Source organism: Ranitomeya imitator, chromosome 7, assembly GCF_032444005.1.
Source record: "Ranitomeya imitator isolate aRanImi1 chromosome 7, aRanImi1.pri, whole genome shotgun sequence".
Taxonomy (NCBI): Eukaryota; Metazoa; Chordata; class Amphibia; order Anura; family Dendrobatidae; genus Ranitomeya; species Ranitomeya imitator.
Window position 1 is genome coordinate 138,999,503 of NC_091288.1, and position 16,393 is coordinate 139,015,895.

At 44.5% G+C, this 16,393-nt stretch overlaps 2 protein-coding genes across 3 annotated transcripts in view; both read right to left on the minus strand.

Moving 5' to 3' along the window:
• LOC138644922 (glucose-1-phosphate adenylyltransferase-like) overlaps positions 1–16,393 on the minus strand; it is a 150,787-nt gene that overhangs the window by 85,978 nt on the left and 48,416 nt on the right. The window contains exon 3 of one of the 2 annotated variants that reach the window (XM_069733850.1): positions 13,036–13,125. The exons of the other annotated variant lie outside the window; for it this stretch is intronic. Coding sequence (XP_069589951.1) covers positions 13,036–13,125 — 90 coding nt within the window. The remainder of the gene's footprint in view (positions 1–13,035; positions 13,126–16,393) is intronic. 2 annotated transcript variants of the gene reach the window in all.
• LOC138644921 (uncharacterized) lies at positions 5,609–7,025 on the minus strand. Its single transcript, XM_069733849.1, has 2 exons — positions 6,705–7,025; positions 5,609–6,557 (listed from the first exon to the last, which is right to left on the minus strand). The coding sequence occupies exons 1-2, from the start codon at positions 6,998–7,000 to the stop codon at positions 5,675–5,677; spliced, it is 1,179 nt and encodes a 392-aa protein (XP_069589950.1). The 5' UTR covers positions 7,001–7,025; the 3' UTR covers positions 5,609–5,674.

Below are 16,393 nucleotides of genomic sequence, written 5' to 3' on the forward strand. Positions count from 1 at the left end.
TCCCTATCCTGGTATGCATGGTTCCTCATCCCTATCCTGGTATACATGGCCATCTCATCACTATCCTTATATGCATGGTTCTTCATCCCTATCCTGGCATGTATGGTTCATCATCCCTATCCTGGTATACATGGCCATCTCATCACTATCCTTATATGCATGGTTCTTCATCCCTATCCTGGTATGCATGGTTCCTCATCCCTATCCTGGTATACATGGCCATCTCATCACTATCCTTATATGCATGGTTCTTCATCCCTATCCTGGTATGTATGGTTCTTCATCCCTATCCTGGTATACATGGCCATCTCATCACTATCCTTATATGCATGGTTCTTCATCCCTATCCTGGTATGCATGGTTCCTCATCCCTATCCTGGTATACATGGGCATCTCATCACTATCCTTGTATACATGGTTCTTCATCCCTATCCTGGTATGCATGGTTCCTCATCCCTATTCTGGTATGCATGGTTCCTCATCCCCATCCTTGTATGCATGGCCATGTCATCCCTATCCTGATCTGCATGGCTCCCCATCCCTATCCTGGTGTGCATGGCCATCTCATCCCTATCCTTACGTGCATGGTTCTTCATCCCTATCCTGGTATGCATGGTTCCTCATCCCTATCCTGGTATGCATGGCCATCTCATCCCTATCCTTGTATGCATGGTTCTTCATCCCTATCCTGTATGCATGGTTCCTCATCCCTAACCTGGTATACATGGCCATCTCATCCCTATTCTTGTATGCATGGTTCTTCATCCCTATCCTGGTATGCATGGTTCTTCATCCCTAACCTTGTATGCATGGTTCTTCATCCCTATCCTGGTCTGCATGGCTCCTCATCTCCATCAACTAAAAAGTTGAGAAATGCCAATCTAAAGTGAGTTTGTGAGAATTATTACATTTTTAGTGGTTCAGAAGAAAATATTTGAGCTGTCCTGTGGACAAAGTTTAAGTTTCATGGGGCACACACAATGCAGCATATTTCCTTAAATTGGCTGTAGAAAGAGCCCGCTGATTACGATGAATTCAGTTGTGAAAGGCATGCTTCTCAGCTTGCAGGGTGAGTTGATATGGATGGTAAAGGCTCTATTACTTGTTTTACTAAATAACAGTGTTGTGCAGTACTGCAATGCAATTGGGGCTAATGTGCACCTTCATAACTCTATGAAAGCTACTCTTGACTGACATCTGTAGCGATCTATGGCCTCATATCTAAATTCTGGAAACCAATGAGAGAAAAAGAAAAGATTTTGTGATACAGGCTAGGAATCCATTAATTGAATTACACAAGTTTTAAATCTTTATTAATATCCAAAAATCTGACCATTTAGATCTATTTCCTTTGGCATTTTCCCTGTTAATTAATCCCCTCCTGTGTCTGTGACCAGTCTCTCTGATGCCCCTCCCTCCTGATCACACCTGGCCTATTTCATGTGCACTTAGCTAGTTATAAATGCGGACTCATAGGTCTGTCTATATAAGGATGGCTCTAAGAGGATAAAGCTGAAATATGCCAGAAATGAGCCCGAAGTGAACAGAAGGTACGACTAACCACTGTTATTAAATGTATTAACCTTCCATTACCCCCTCCTATCGCTCCCAACCCAATATAAACACCCAAAATCTTGCCCACCTCAAATCCATGCCTTTGACACCCACCACCCTGCTCCTTCACTTTCTCTCTGCTGACATTCCCACCATCATCATGGGTGACTTCAACATCTCCATTGACACCCACCAGTCAGCAGCCTCCAAACTCCTGTCCCTTAGGATGGTTTCACACCTGCATTTTGATCTGCAGCGTTTGTACCACATATAAACGCATGCGTTTTTTACTATGTTTAACATTAAAAACGCATGCGTCGTTAAACATGGCCAAACGCGTACAAAAAAACGCATGCTTTTTTTGCTGCATGCGTTCTGTCGCAGAAATGCAACATGTAGTAATTTTCAGAGGTGTTTTTTTGACGCATGGAAATGCATGTGTTCGTTTGCGTTTGATTTGCGTCAAAAAATACATTGGTGTCTATGGAAACGCATGCGTTTTTACGTACATGCGCTTGCATGCGTTTTTGAACGCATGCGTTTCAATTAAGATAACCATGTCTAGACACTGATAAGCCAATCCCTACCATCAAGGTGATAAAAGGGAGGTTGGGGAAAGTTTCAGGACACTTCTCATCAGACTCTCAAGAAGAGAAGACACTGGCAGGCCGCATTTTGGAGGACAAAACCCAGATCAATGTGAGTATATCCTAACCAATGCCTTTATTTAATATTTTTGGGCTCTACATGCCCTAATTTCTTCCATTTCTTTCTTTCTACATGCATCAGAATGTCTTCTTCGGAGTCTTCATCTGGTGAGGAGTTTGAGCCACGTCAGTCGGAAGTGGAGCATGTGAGTGAGGTGAGTATTTGCCTCTTCAGCTTGGTAAGTATTCACTGTCACATCGACACATGTGACAATTTGATTTTTCCGTTTTTTTTAAAGCACTTCTACTGAGGCACAGACCGGGCAGGAGCAGCAGAGTCAAGGTCCGGTGGGAAGACGACAGCGGGTATGTATACAAGGCTGACTGTCCTCATTGTAATATTCTTGAATCTTCCCTTCTTTACACTCGTATTTCTTTACATTTTTCTTCTGGAATCCTTTTGTATGTTGACTTTCGTATTCATGCCATTTCTCATCATCTGTTCTCATTCTTTTCCTTATGTGATTGAGCAAACTTTAATGATTTTCTTTAATTTTTAGGTTTCAAGACGGGATGATGACCTTATCGACAACGACCTCCTAATAACCCTGGTCCAGGAGCGAGTTCCGTTGTGGGACAGCCGTGATCCACTACATTCGATGAACAGCACGCTCCGCCGTTTATGGAATGAGGTGGCCCAAGCGTTGTGGGATGGCTGGGAAAATGCCCCGCCACAGGTCCGTAGTGCATTTGGTAAGTATTGCACTGCAGTGTGAAGCAGCAGAGACCTTGGCCGTGCTCTCGACTGTGTGTGATGAAAGAAACTCTCCGCAGTTTCTCTCATCACACACAGTTGTCTTTGCACGGCAAAAAGTCCATTTCCTGACCATAATGTGTTTTTTTTTAAACAGTGGACAAAGTAAAAACACGTTGGCGTTCCATGAAGGACCGCTTCAACAAGGACTTGCGCCAAGAGAGTCGTGCTGCCAGTGGTTCAGGAGCAAGGATCAGACTGTACAAATATCATCGCGTGCTGTCATTTTTAAGACCGTTCCTTGTCCAGAGAACGTAAGTTTTTCTCACATGCTTTCGGTTGTATTGTATTGACATAATCTGTATTTTAAAATTCCACAGGATTTAGCGTCTGGTTATTTTTTGGTATTAATTTTCTGTTTCCTTTTTTCACAGCACACACAGCATGACTGTCGGCCCAGCTTCTGGAGCGGTCCTTCATCCGACAGCCACGGACCCGTCCCAGCCATCCAGCAACGCAGCAGCAGGTGGGCCTGTAGACCAGGGAGCTGGCCCATCAGGTCTTCCCCTTTCGCAGTCCTCTTCCACCGCACCCTTTTTTTTGGGCTCATCTCGGCAGCAACAGAGGGCTTCGGACAGTTCACTCATGCCCGAGTTTTTGCACTTGAGCTCGGTTTTACACGAAGCAATCAAGGCTTTAGGTGACAGAATGGATGTGACTCATAACCTCTTAAATTGCCGTATCCGGGAGGTCACCAAAAGCCTTGATCAAGTGAAAGCCAACCTCCAGAGGCCAGCTCATCATTTTTTTAACCAAATTGACCAGGGCATGTCGGAACACCTTAGCCCTGATCTCCAGCTCAGTGTGATACAGGCCTGCAATGCTGCTTTTGTGCAGGCTATGCAGCAGAGTCGGTATTTACAGCAGACAGTGGCGGCATATCCAACTGTGCCGTCACTGTCACGATTAACCTCCATGCCGACCTCTGCTGCATACCACTGCACGGCCACCTCAATTCCTTCCACAGGCGGACTCCACTACAGCGCCAACACCATGACGAGTGCAGTTGGACATCCCACCGCCACCACCGTGACAACCGCTGCTCCGGCTTGGACCTCCTCCACTGACACCACGATGCAGCAGGACCCTGGCGCGGCTTTTCGGACCGGCCCCACCACGATGCAGCAGGACCCTGCCATGGCTTTCAGGACCGCCCCCACCATGATGCAGCAGGACCCTGGCGTGGCTTTCAGGACCGGCCCCACCACGATGCAGCAGGACCCTGCCATGGCTTTCAGGACCGCCCCCCACCACGATGCAGCAGGACCCTGGCGTGGCTTTCAGGACCGCCCCCACCACGATGCAGCAGGACCCTGGCGTGGCCGAGCACTCGACAAGCGCAATGGACTGTGAGACAGTGCAGCCGGACCCTGACGGGTCTCCCGCCACCACGCTACAGCATATGAGCCCACCAAGACGTCCCCCTACCAGGCAAAACCACAAAAAAACTCAGAAAAAACAAAAAACTCTTAGTATTCCTCCCCCTTCACCTACCGATGTGTCTGTATTGTCAGTTTTGTCTCACCCTTCCAGTGCGTCTCAAGCCTCTCATGTGTCAAGCCCCATCCTCGAACTTCCAGACCCTTCTAGTTTCATTGCCCCTTCTCCTGCCACCTCTGCGTCGTCCACGGTTAGCCAGGCCTCAGTTCTTCACACCCCCTGTTTACATCACTCTGCCCCAAGCCGGCGCGGTACGAAAAAATAAGTTTTAGACTTTGTTAACAAAATAAAACAAGTTTGATTTGCCACAATTATGTTTGATTTATTGTGTTTATCGCCGCCGGCAACACACACCGTGCGCCAAGAAACTTTGCCACACACTTATTTTTTGGGCCACAACATATCTCCAGCAGTTAAAAATACAAGACTGCAGCTATATGTGTGTCTTTAGTATACAGATATGAGGTGGCCCCAAAAATATAACATGTATCTCCATAATCTCTTTTTGTATATGCCTAGTGTGGCAGTATGAAGAGAAAATGGTGGAAATACAGTGCAGTCCTCTACTGAACAGGTCAGGTGTCCAAAAACTCATAAGTTATGACACCTGACCTGTTGAGTAGATAACTGCCTTGTATAACCACCATTTTCTCTTCTTTATACATAATCTATTACACACCAATTGAGGGGACAATGGTTGTTATCTATGCTCACCTGCCCAGGTGTCAGAAATAGTGAATTCATGAGCCTGTATATGTTTATCATGAATTCATTATTTCTGACACCTGACTTGATGAGTATAGATAGCGTGACCGTGATTGTCTCTCCATTTTGTGTCCAATGGATACATGAGAAGAGAATCATGACGCAATGACATAAACAAGCTTACCAATAAAGCAACATGGCTGCCATTACTAGCAGTATGTGGCCAGTGTTTTATATCAGTATTTGTAAACCAAAACAAGGAGTGGAACAATTAGAGGTCAATTATGATATTAACATAATAACTAGCACCTCTGCCTGTATCACCCACTCCTGGTTTTGGATTACAAAAAATGATATTAAATACAGATCTAACTGCCCGTTTTTGGGCAACCTTGGTTTGGAGAGGAAAAAGATAGGAGACACGGTCAACATAACCAACACTACAGTTTATTAATGTGAAATATTATTTTCATTGTAGAAACTTACTGGTACAGATAAAGATACAACAGGACATTTACACAACATTGTCCTGCCATGACACCCATCCAATATCTGAATCAAAATAGCCAGCAAATTGGTCCCGCATGAGACCAACGGCTGCAGTTGACCGCAGCGGGTGATGCTGAAAATCAGGCAGTGGGTGTGCAACTGGTTCATCCAGTTCAATGTGGGGTCGCTCCTTAGTAATTATGTAATTGTGGAGAACCACACAGGCTGTGACCACCTCGTCAACTGTTTCCACTTTTAGATTTATGGCTGATGCAAGAATGCGCCATTTAGCGACCAGAATGCCAAAGGTACACTCTACTGTTCTTCGGGCCCTGGTCAGTCTGTAATTGAAGATCCTTCTAGTGTGGCCCAAGTCACGACTGGAATAGGGCTTCAGTAGATTTTCACACTGGACGGCCTCATCCCCAACCATAACAAATGGCAGCGGTGGGCCTTGAGTGTTGGGGAGAGGCTGTGGAGGGGGAAAATTAAAATTGTTGCCATGCACACGCCGGCCCATATCCGAGCTCTTGAAAGTCTGGGAATCGTTGCCACGGCCAAAAGCTCCAATGTCCACGGCGATGAAGCGGCAGTCCGCATCAGCTATTGCCATGAGCACTACAGAAAAATATTTTTTGTAGTTGAAAAACTCCGATCCGGTTCTGGCAGGTTTGATAATGTGGATGTGCTTTCCATCCACCACTCCTAAACAGTTGGGGAAATCACACACATTCCAGAATTTTTCTGCAATTTCACGCCACATGTCCGCGGTGGGTAGTGGTATAAACTCATCACGGAGTACATTCCATAAAGCCCGACAGGTGTCCACAACTATTCCGGACAGGGTGGATATTCCAAGCCGGTATTGGAAGTGGAGGGAAGATAAACTCTCCCCTGTGGCAAGAAATCTAGAAGAAAAACACAAACAAAAAACAACATTACAATCTACTCTTTTTATGGGGTGGTTTAAAAAAAAAAAAAGAGGAAAATACACAAAAAATACATGTCAGAATAACCAAAATTTGGACTGTCATTGGTTTAGATTTTGAACGTACCTTAATGTCACCAGCAGACGTTCCTCGGGTGGAATCGCTCTACGGAGCTGGGTGTCCTGTCGCCGTATGGCTCCTTGGACACGAGACAGCAAATCCCGGAACGATTCTTGCGACATTCTCGTGTACTCCTGGAATTTCTCCGGGTTGGCATTCAGCTCGGCATAGAGCGTGTGATAGGCTCCACGGCTCTCACGCACTTCAATAATGGGGTGCCTCCAAAAACGCCTATGTTGTCTCCTTCTCCATCTTTCGCGGTTTCGGTCTTGCTCCCAAGCAAAAGCACAGGCAAGAAACATCTTGAAGCTGAAATCCAGGTTGAAATAAAAGCTCTCCATGCGAAGATCCATCATGACACAGGATACAGTAGCAAGCTGTTAAAATTTCAGTAGCCTTAGGGTCTATATATAGAGAGCCCATCATATACACCCTCTCTAGTCCCATTGGCGGTGTCTGGTTATCTTGTTTTTGCTCTTGTGAAATTTCTCTTCTTGCGCACAAAAACGCAAACGCAGGAAAAAACGCATGTAAACGCGTACAATCGCTGCTTTTGTACACGCTTACATGCGTTTTTTCCTGCACTTGCAGATGCGTTTAAAACGCTGCAGATCAAAACGCAAGTGTGAAACCAGCCTTACTTCATCTTATTCAGTGGTCCTCCTCAGCCACCCACACAGATGGATATACATTAGACCTGGACTTCACCAGTCTCTGCTCCCTATCTAACTTCACAATCTCCCCTCTCCCTCTATCTAACCACCATCTACTCACCTTCTCATCTCTGTCCTCCTCACCTGTCACCAATGTCGAGCAACATTCGCACCCCCGCAGAAAACTCGCACACCTAGACACCCACAAGCTCTCTGACTCTAGCCTACAACTGGCACCCATATCCTCACTCCATGACACAGACACTGCCACTAGTTTCTACAATGCCACTCTTGCATCAGCCATTGGCTCGGTCGCCGCTCTCATGCATGGCAGAGTGCGACAAATCAATAGACAACCCTGGCACAATAACATCACTAAAAAGCTTTGGCAAGTATCCAGAATTGCAGAAAGGCATTGGAAGAAAACGCATTCAAAAAATGACTTCACTGCACTCAAACAAGCAACACTCGCATTCAAATCAGCTCTCACCTGTGCTAAACAGGCCTACTTTACATCCCATGTATTTTCCTTATCCCACAACCCCAAACAGTTGTTCAACACTTTTAACTCCCTCCTCTGCCCACCACTGCCCCTGTTGTGAATTCTGCTCTTGGGTTCCCTCCGGTGGTTGTAGGTGGGAATGCAGTTGTCTCTGAGTCACAGTCCTGGCCAGGTGTATCTGGTGATTACAATTCCGACTGGGTTATTTAGATGTGCTGATCCTTTAGCCCTTGCCAGTTGTCAATGTTTCTTGTGAAGTGATGGTTCACTTTCTGGCTTCTCCTGCCTGCTGCCAAATTCAGCAAAGATAAGTGTTTGGTTCTTTGTTTCTGTGGCACACTGCTGTGTACTGGTTTCAGTTTTATTCCTGCTCTGATTGTAGGATTCACTGGAGTTGCAGATTACGCTCCTACATCTATTAGTTAGATTTAGGAAGTTTTTGTTATTATTGCAGTGGATGTTTTTGAAGGTTTTTTTACTGACCGCACAGAACTCTGTCCTATCCTATCCTATTTAGCTTGTGTGGCCTCCTGTGCTAAATTCTGTTTTCTGCCTGTGTATGTTTTTTCCTCTCCGACTCACCGCCAATATTTGTGGGGGACTGTCTATCCTTTGGGGATTTTCTCTGAGGCAAGATAGTTTTCCTATTTCCATCTTTAGGTGTATTTAGTCCTCCGGCTGTGACGAGAGTCTAGGTGTGTTAGGTACACTCCACGGCTACTTCTAGTTGCGGTGTTAAGTTCAGGATTGCAGTCAGTACAGTGGCCACCATCTCCAGTGAAAGTTCTCATGCAGCTCCAAAGTCACCGGATCATAACATGCCCCATCCGTGTTAACTAATCTCTGCGAGAACTTTGCCATGCAGTTCACAAATAAGATAGACCAAACAAGGCAAGTCTTTGTTGTCAAACCACCATAACCCCTTTGTATACCACACCAATGCCCTAACCCCATAACTTCCCTCTCCAAAATCACTGAAGGAGAGCTTGCTCATCTCTCCAAATCACACCTCACCACTTGTGCGCTTGACCCCATCCCATCCCACCTCCACCCCAACCTCACCACCAGACTAATCCCATCCCTAACTCATCTCTTCAACCTATCACTAACTTCTGGTACCTTCCCTTCTGCTTTCAAACATGCCACAATCACACCTATATTCAAAAAGCCATCCCTTGACCCGAGTGCTATGCCCAGCTATCGCCCCATATCTTTGCTCCCATTTGCTTCCAAACTCCTTGAGCAGCACACCCATGCAAAACTTTCCTCTCACTTTGCATCTAACTCTCACTTCGACAACCTACAATCTGACTTCCGTCTCCACCATTCCACTGAGACTGCCCTGACCAAAATTACTAACGACTTACTTACAGCCAAAGCTAACAGACAATTCTCTATACTCCTCCTTCTAGAATTGTCCTCTGCCTTTGACACAGTTGACCACTGCCTCCTACTACAGATCCTCTCTTCCTTTGGTGTCAAAGACCTTGCCCTATCTTGGATCTCCTCATACCTTACCAACCACACATATAGCGTTTCCTACTCCCATACTACCTCTTCATCTCGCCCCCACTCTGTTGATGTCCCTCAAGGCTCTACCCAAGGACCCCTTCTCTTCTCAATCTATACCCTTGGCCTGGGACAACTCATAAAATTCTATGGCTCCCAGTACCATCTATATGCTGATGACACTCAGGTCTACCTCTCTGGCCCAGATGTCACCTCTCTGCTCTCCAGAATCCCAGAGTGTCTATCAGCCATATCATTCTTCTCCTCTCATTTCCTCAAGCTGAATGAGGACAAATCTGAACTAATTATCTTTCCTCCATCTCACAGATCTTCCCTACCTGATCTATCAAAATAAATGAAATCACACTTTCCCCTGTCCTGGAAATCCGCTGCCCCGGAGCAACCCTCGACTCTGCCCTGTCCTTCAAACCACACACCCAAGCTCTCGCCACCTCCTGTCGCCTCCAGCTCAAAAATATTTCCAGAATCCATCCTTTCCTCCATAACCCCGCAGGGAGGCGAGCGCTAAGAATAGACCCTCTGGACCATGGAGAAGACCTACCCCTGGGGGAGCTGGCCTAGTAGAGACTGACCCATCTACAAGGATCGTCAGGAGCAAGCCCAGAGGTCACTGGAACCATGGTAGCGATACCAAAAGGGGCGGCTCAAGCAGTGAACAGGGACCGGAACTGAGTGATACAACGGAAGGAAAGGGAGTACAGAGGTGTAAGAATCGGGAGCACGGATACTAGGAAACCAGACAGGGCCGGAAAGAAAACCAGGAGCAGGCTTCTGAATGGGAATACTAGAAGACCAAAGCGGAGGCAGTTTTGAAAAGAGAAGACGTAACACAGGAAGCAGATAATGCAGTCAGGGTGTATACTGGGGTACTGGTAAATAGGGAACAAGAAGATATACTAGGACACAAGCGTGCGGTAGCAGGTAGAGAAGCTTAAGTGTACATGGATAACAGAGAGCGTGGGCGCATGAGGCAGCAGGTTACGGAGCGGGTAGCAAGTAAATAACCAGGCACCTCCCCTTAGAGGAGGTGTCCAGAAATACCTCATGATTCACCAGGATTGGCTGCCGGGGTTTACTGAGCAGAGGCACACAAAAGAATAAATTACAGAGAAAATGCGCGGGTGCCTTTTAAAGGACCCGGAGCATGCGCAGATGCCGAGAAGAGAGTGCGAGCAGAAGCCGAGGAGAGACGTGTCGGTACCGAGATGAGACAACGCGACGAATCCAGGAGAGATGCCAGAGGGACCGACAGCCACAGCGAGAGGGCAGACAGTGGCGGACCCGGTAAGTGACCGGCGGACAGGTGCAGCGGCGGTGACATCCTCAACCCTCACTCTACCAAAATGCTTGTGCATGCCCTAATTAACTCCCGCCTTGAAGACTGCAACATCCTCCTCTGTGGCCTACCTTCTAACACTCTCGCACCCCTCCAGTCCATCCTTAACTCTGCTGTCCGACTAATTAATCTCTCTCCTCGCTACACTCCTGCTTCCCCTCTTTGCAAATCAATTCACTGGCTCCCAATTTCCCAGCATATCCAGTTTAAACTACTAACACTGACCTACAAAGCCATCCATAACCTTTCTCTTCCGTATATTTCTGAACTAATCTCTCAATATCTTCCCTCAAGTAATCTCCGGTCCTCTCAAGACCTCCTTCTCTCCTCCACAATTATTCGCTCCTCACCCGATTGCCTCCAAGACTTCTGCCGAATATCCCCCATCCTCTTGAATTCTGTGCCCTAACACGTCCAGTTAACCACCACATTTGGATCCTTCAAACAGAACCTGAAAACCCACCGCTTTAAAAAAGCTTACAACCTGTAATGACCACACGACCACCTCAACCCCATCGGAGCTACTGCAACCCCCGACCTATTGTCTCCTCCCCCATAATCCTGTACAATGTAAGCCAGCAAGGGCAGGGTCCTCTTCCCTCTGTACCAGTCTGCCATTGTTAGTTTGTTTACTGTAAGTGATATTTGTATTTTGATGTAACCTCTTCTCATGTACAGCACCATGGACTTAATTGTGCTTTATAAATAAATAATAATAAATATAGACAACACAATGGAAATGCAAATATAAAACATAAGAAATGGTAGGGCAGAGCTAATTTTTACGCCGAAGAGAACAGTGAGGTAAAACTGCAAATTATGCTCTATTAATGCATTTGTCACCTGCATACAGAACCATATCCTGCATAATATCCTCTTTTTTGTACCCTGTGTACATAGCCCCATCTTGCAGTATATCTCTCCTCTTAGATACCAGCACACAAGCACACTACTGTTTCCTGGAATGAGTTCTCTGCACTGTAATAAACAAGGCCCCGCCACTTTTTATGACAGCTCTGTTGCACACATTTTCGAAAGCACAGCTACAGTATTGGGTCAAAACTTTTAGGCAGGTGTGGAGGGAAAGCTGCAAAGTAAGAATGCTTGTAAAAAAAGAAATGTTAATAGTTTAACAAACAGGCAATCCTGATATGTGTTGCGATGGTGAAACAGCTGCAACACATGCAGCCGTAGGGACTCTAACATATTTTTCAAGCATGCAGAAGACACTTGGTTAAGAATACTGGCAAGCTTGAATAACGCCTTATCAGAGTACATTTGCTCATCATTACTAGAGAGCCAAATCAGAACCCCCGCTTGACTGCAAAAGACCTTCAGACCTTCAGATAAATTTAGCTGACTCAGGAGTTGTGATACATTGTTCTACTGTTCAGAGACACCTGCACAAATATGGTCTTGATGGGAGAGTCATCAGAAGAAAACCTCTCCTCAGAGAAAAACTCTTCTGCTTCCTCATCATAAAATTCAGCGTCAGAAATATGCAAAAGAAGATCTAAACAAGCCTAATGCATTTCTGAAACAAGCCCTGTGGACTACTGAAGTTAAAATTGAACTATTTTGCCACAATGGTCAAAGGTATGTGTGGAAAAAAAAGGAACAGAATTTCAGGAAAAGAACATCAAACATAACTCTAAAAAAGCTGAAGTTGAAAGAGGATGGCTTCAACAAATGGATAATGATCCTAAACACAAGTCAAAATCCACAATAGATTACCTCAAAAGGCGCAAGCTAAAGGTTTACAATGGCTCTCACAGTCCCCTGATCTGAACATCATTGAAAAATCTAAACTAGGCCACAAAATAACAGTACAAGCAAGACAACCCAGGAATCTCAGAACTGGAAGAATTTTCCAAGGAAGAATGGATGAACATCCCTCAAAAAAAAAAATTGAAAAACTCTCGGCTGGCTACAAAAAGCATTAACAAGCTGTGATACTCCAAAAAGAGGGTGCCAGAAGGTACTAGCCATGCAGGGTACCAAAACTTTTGTATAGGCCTATTTTCCATTTTGTAATTTTTGAAATGTAAAAGGTGAAACAAAAATGTTTCTGTAAAATATAACTTTAGACCTTTTAGAGACTATTTCACCTTCAACTTCCTGAAATGTTCACAATAACAGGAATTTTGACCAGGAGTGCCCAAACTTTTACATGCCACTGTATATGTAAAAAAAAAAAAAAAAAGAGTAGAAAGAGCATAAACATTACATTTTCTAATGGGCCGCACTGTTCTTTACATATTCTTTAGAAATTATTTTAGTTTTCACTTTTTGTTGCTGTTTGCGATACCAACATACCTCATTTGTAGAAGTCCCATCACTAATTACTGTCACAGATGGATAGTTCTTTGCCCACTCTTTAAATTTACAGTAGTACATTTTGTTGGTCTAGACAAAAAAAAAAATATATAAACATCAGTGCATTTGAAAAAAAAAATTATATACAGTTAGGACCAGAAATATTTGGACAGTGACACAATTTTCGCGAGTTTGGCTCTGCATGCCACCACATTGGATTTGAAATGAAACCTCTACAACAGAATTCAAGTGCAGATTGTAACGTTTAATTTGAAGGGTTGAGCAAAAATATCTGATAGAAAATGTAGGAATTGTACACATTTCTTTACAAACACTCCACATTTTAGGAGGTCAAAAGTAATTGGACAAATAAACATAACCCAAACAAAATATTTTTATTTTCAATATTTTGTTGCAAATCCTTTGGAGGCAATCACTGCCTTAAGTCTGGAACCCATGGACATCACCAAACGCTGGGTTTCCTCCTTCTTAATGCTTTGCCAGGCCTTTACAGCCGCAGCCTTCAGGTCTTGCTTGTTTGTGGGTCTTTCCGTCTTAAGTCTGGATTTGAGCAAGTGAAATGCATGCTCAATTGGGTTTAGATCTGGAGATTGACTTGGCCATTGCAGAATGTTCCACTTTTTGGCACTCATGAACTCCTGGGTAGCTTTGGCTGTATGCTTGGGGTCATTGTCCATCTGTACTATGAAGCGCCGTCCAATCAACTTTGCAGCATTTGGCTGAATCTGGGCTGAAAGTATATCCCGGTACACTTCAGAATTCATCCGGCTACTCTTGTCTGCTCTTATGTCATCAATAAACACAAGTGACCCAGTGCCATTGAAAGCCATGCATGCCCATGCCATCACGTTGCCTCCACCATGTTTTACAGAGGATGTGGTGTGCCTTGGATCATGTGCCGTTCTCTTTCTTCTCCAAACTTTTTTCTTCCCATCATTCTGGTACAGGTTGATCTTTGTCTCATCTGTCCATAGAATACTTTTCCAGAACTGAGCTGGCTTCTTGAGGTGTTTTTCTGCAAATTTAACTCTGGCCTGTCTATTTTTGGTATTGATGAATGGTTTGCATCTAGATGTGAACCCTTTGTATTTACTGTCATGGAGTCTTCTCTTTACTGTTGACTTAGAGACAGATACACCTACTTCACTGAGAGTGTTCTGGACTTCAGTTGATGTTGTGAACGGGTTCTTCTTCACCAAATTAAGTATGCGGCGATCATCCACCACTGTTGTCATCCGTGGACGCCCAGGCCTTTTTGAGTTCCCAAGCTCACCAGTCAATTCCTTTTTCTCAGAATGTACCCAACTGTTGATTTTGCTACTCCAAGCATGTCTGCTATCTCTCTGATGGATTTTTTCTTTTTTTTCAGCCTCAGGATGTTCTGCTTCACCTCAATTGAGAGTTCCTTTGACCGCATGTTGTCTGCTCACAGCAACAGCTTCCAAATGCAAAACCACACACCTGGAATCCACCCCTGACCTTTTAACTACTTCATTGATTACAGGTTAACGAGGGAGACGCCTTCAGAGTTAATTGCAGCCCTTAGAGTCCATTGTCCAATTACTTTTGGTCCCTTGAAAAAGAGGACGCTGTGCATTACAGAGCTATGATTCCTAAACCCTTTCTCCGATTTGGATGTGGAAACTATCATATTGCAGCTGGGAGTGTGCACTTTCAGCCCATATTATATATATATAATTGTATTTCTGAACATGTTTTTGTAAACAGCTAAAATAACAAAACTTGTGGCACTGTCCAAATATTTCTGGCCCTAACTGTATATATATACACACACACACCATATTTTTCGGATTATAAGACACTCCGGATTATAAGAAGCACCCCAAATTTTGAGGAGAGAAATAAGAAAAAAATATTTTTTAATAAATTGGTAGTGCTTCTTATAATCCTTGCACCTTATTGATTACCGGGGGTGGTGGCTGCAGTGAAACGGGGTCCCAGGGTCGCAGGCAGGGATGAGTAGAAATCTGATCTCTCGAGATCTTGATCCCGAGATCACCTTCAGAGCATGCGCCAACCCCAGCCGTGGCCATATTCCCGGAGACCAGTGCACGTGGAACCCTGGAAGTGCCGGGGCTCTGACCTGTCGCAAAATGTCCGCAGCGCCGGACACCCACGCAGCACCGCTGGGCACAGGAGACACACGCAGCAATGGCCAGCAACCGCTGGGCACCCGGCCCGGCAACCCCCCGATAAGGCTTGTTCGCTTTCTAAGATGCACAACCATTTTCCCCTCAAGTTTGGGGGAAAAAAGTGCGTCTTACAAAGCGAAAAATATGATATATATATATATATATATATATATATATATATATATATATATATATATATATATATATATATATATATATTATATATATATATATATATATATTACAGACCAAAAGTTTGGACACACCTCATTTAAAAGATTTTTCTGTATTTTCATGACTATGAGAATTGTAAATTCACACTGAAGACTATGAATTAACACATGTGGAATTATATACTTAACAAAAAAGTGTGAAACAACTGAAAATATGTCTTATATTCTAGGTTCTTCAAAGTAGCCACCTTTTGCTTTGATGACTGCTTTGCACACTCTTTGCATTCTCTTGATGAGCTTCAAGAGGTAGTCACCTTAAATGGTTTTCACTTCACAGGTGTGCCCTGTCAGGTTTAATAAGTGGGATTTCTTGCCTTATAAATGGGGTTGGGACGGTCAGTTGTGCTGAGCAGAAGTCTGGTGGATACACAGCTGATAGTCCTACTGAATATATTGTTAGAATTTGTATTAACGCCAGAAAAAAGCAGCTAAGTAAAGAAAAACGAGTGGCCATCATTACTTTAAGAAATGAAGGTCACTCAGTCTGAAAAATTGGGAAAACTTTGAAAGTGTCCCCAAGTGCAGTTGCAAAAACCATCAAGCACTACAAAGAAACTGGCTCGCATGAGGACCGCCCCAGGAAAGGAAGACCAAGAGTCACCTCTGCTTCTGAGGATAAGTTTATCCGAGTCACCAGCCTCAGAAATCGCAGGTTAACAGCAGCTCAGATTGGAGACCAGGTCAATGTCACACAGAGTTCTAGCAGCAGACACATCTCTACAACAACTGTTAAGAGGAGACTTTGTGCAGCAGGCCTTCATGGTAAAATAGCTGCTAGGAAACCACTGCTAAGGACAGGCAACAAACAGAAGAGACTCGTTTAGGCTAAAGAACACAAGGAATGGACAGTAAACCAGTGGAAATCTGTGCATTGGTTTGATGAGTCCAAATTTGAGATCATTGGTTCCAACCACCGTGTCTTTGTGCGACGCAGAAAAGGTGAACGGATGG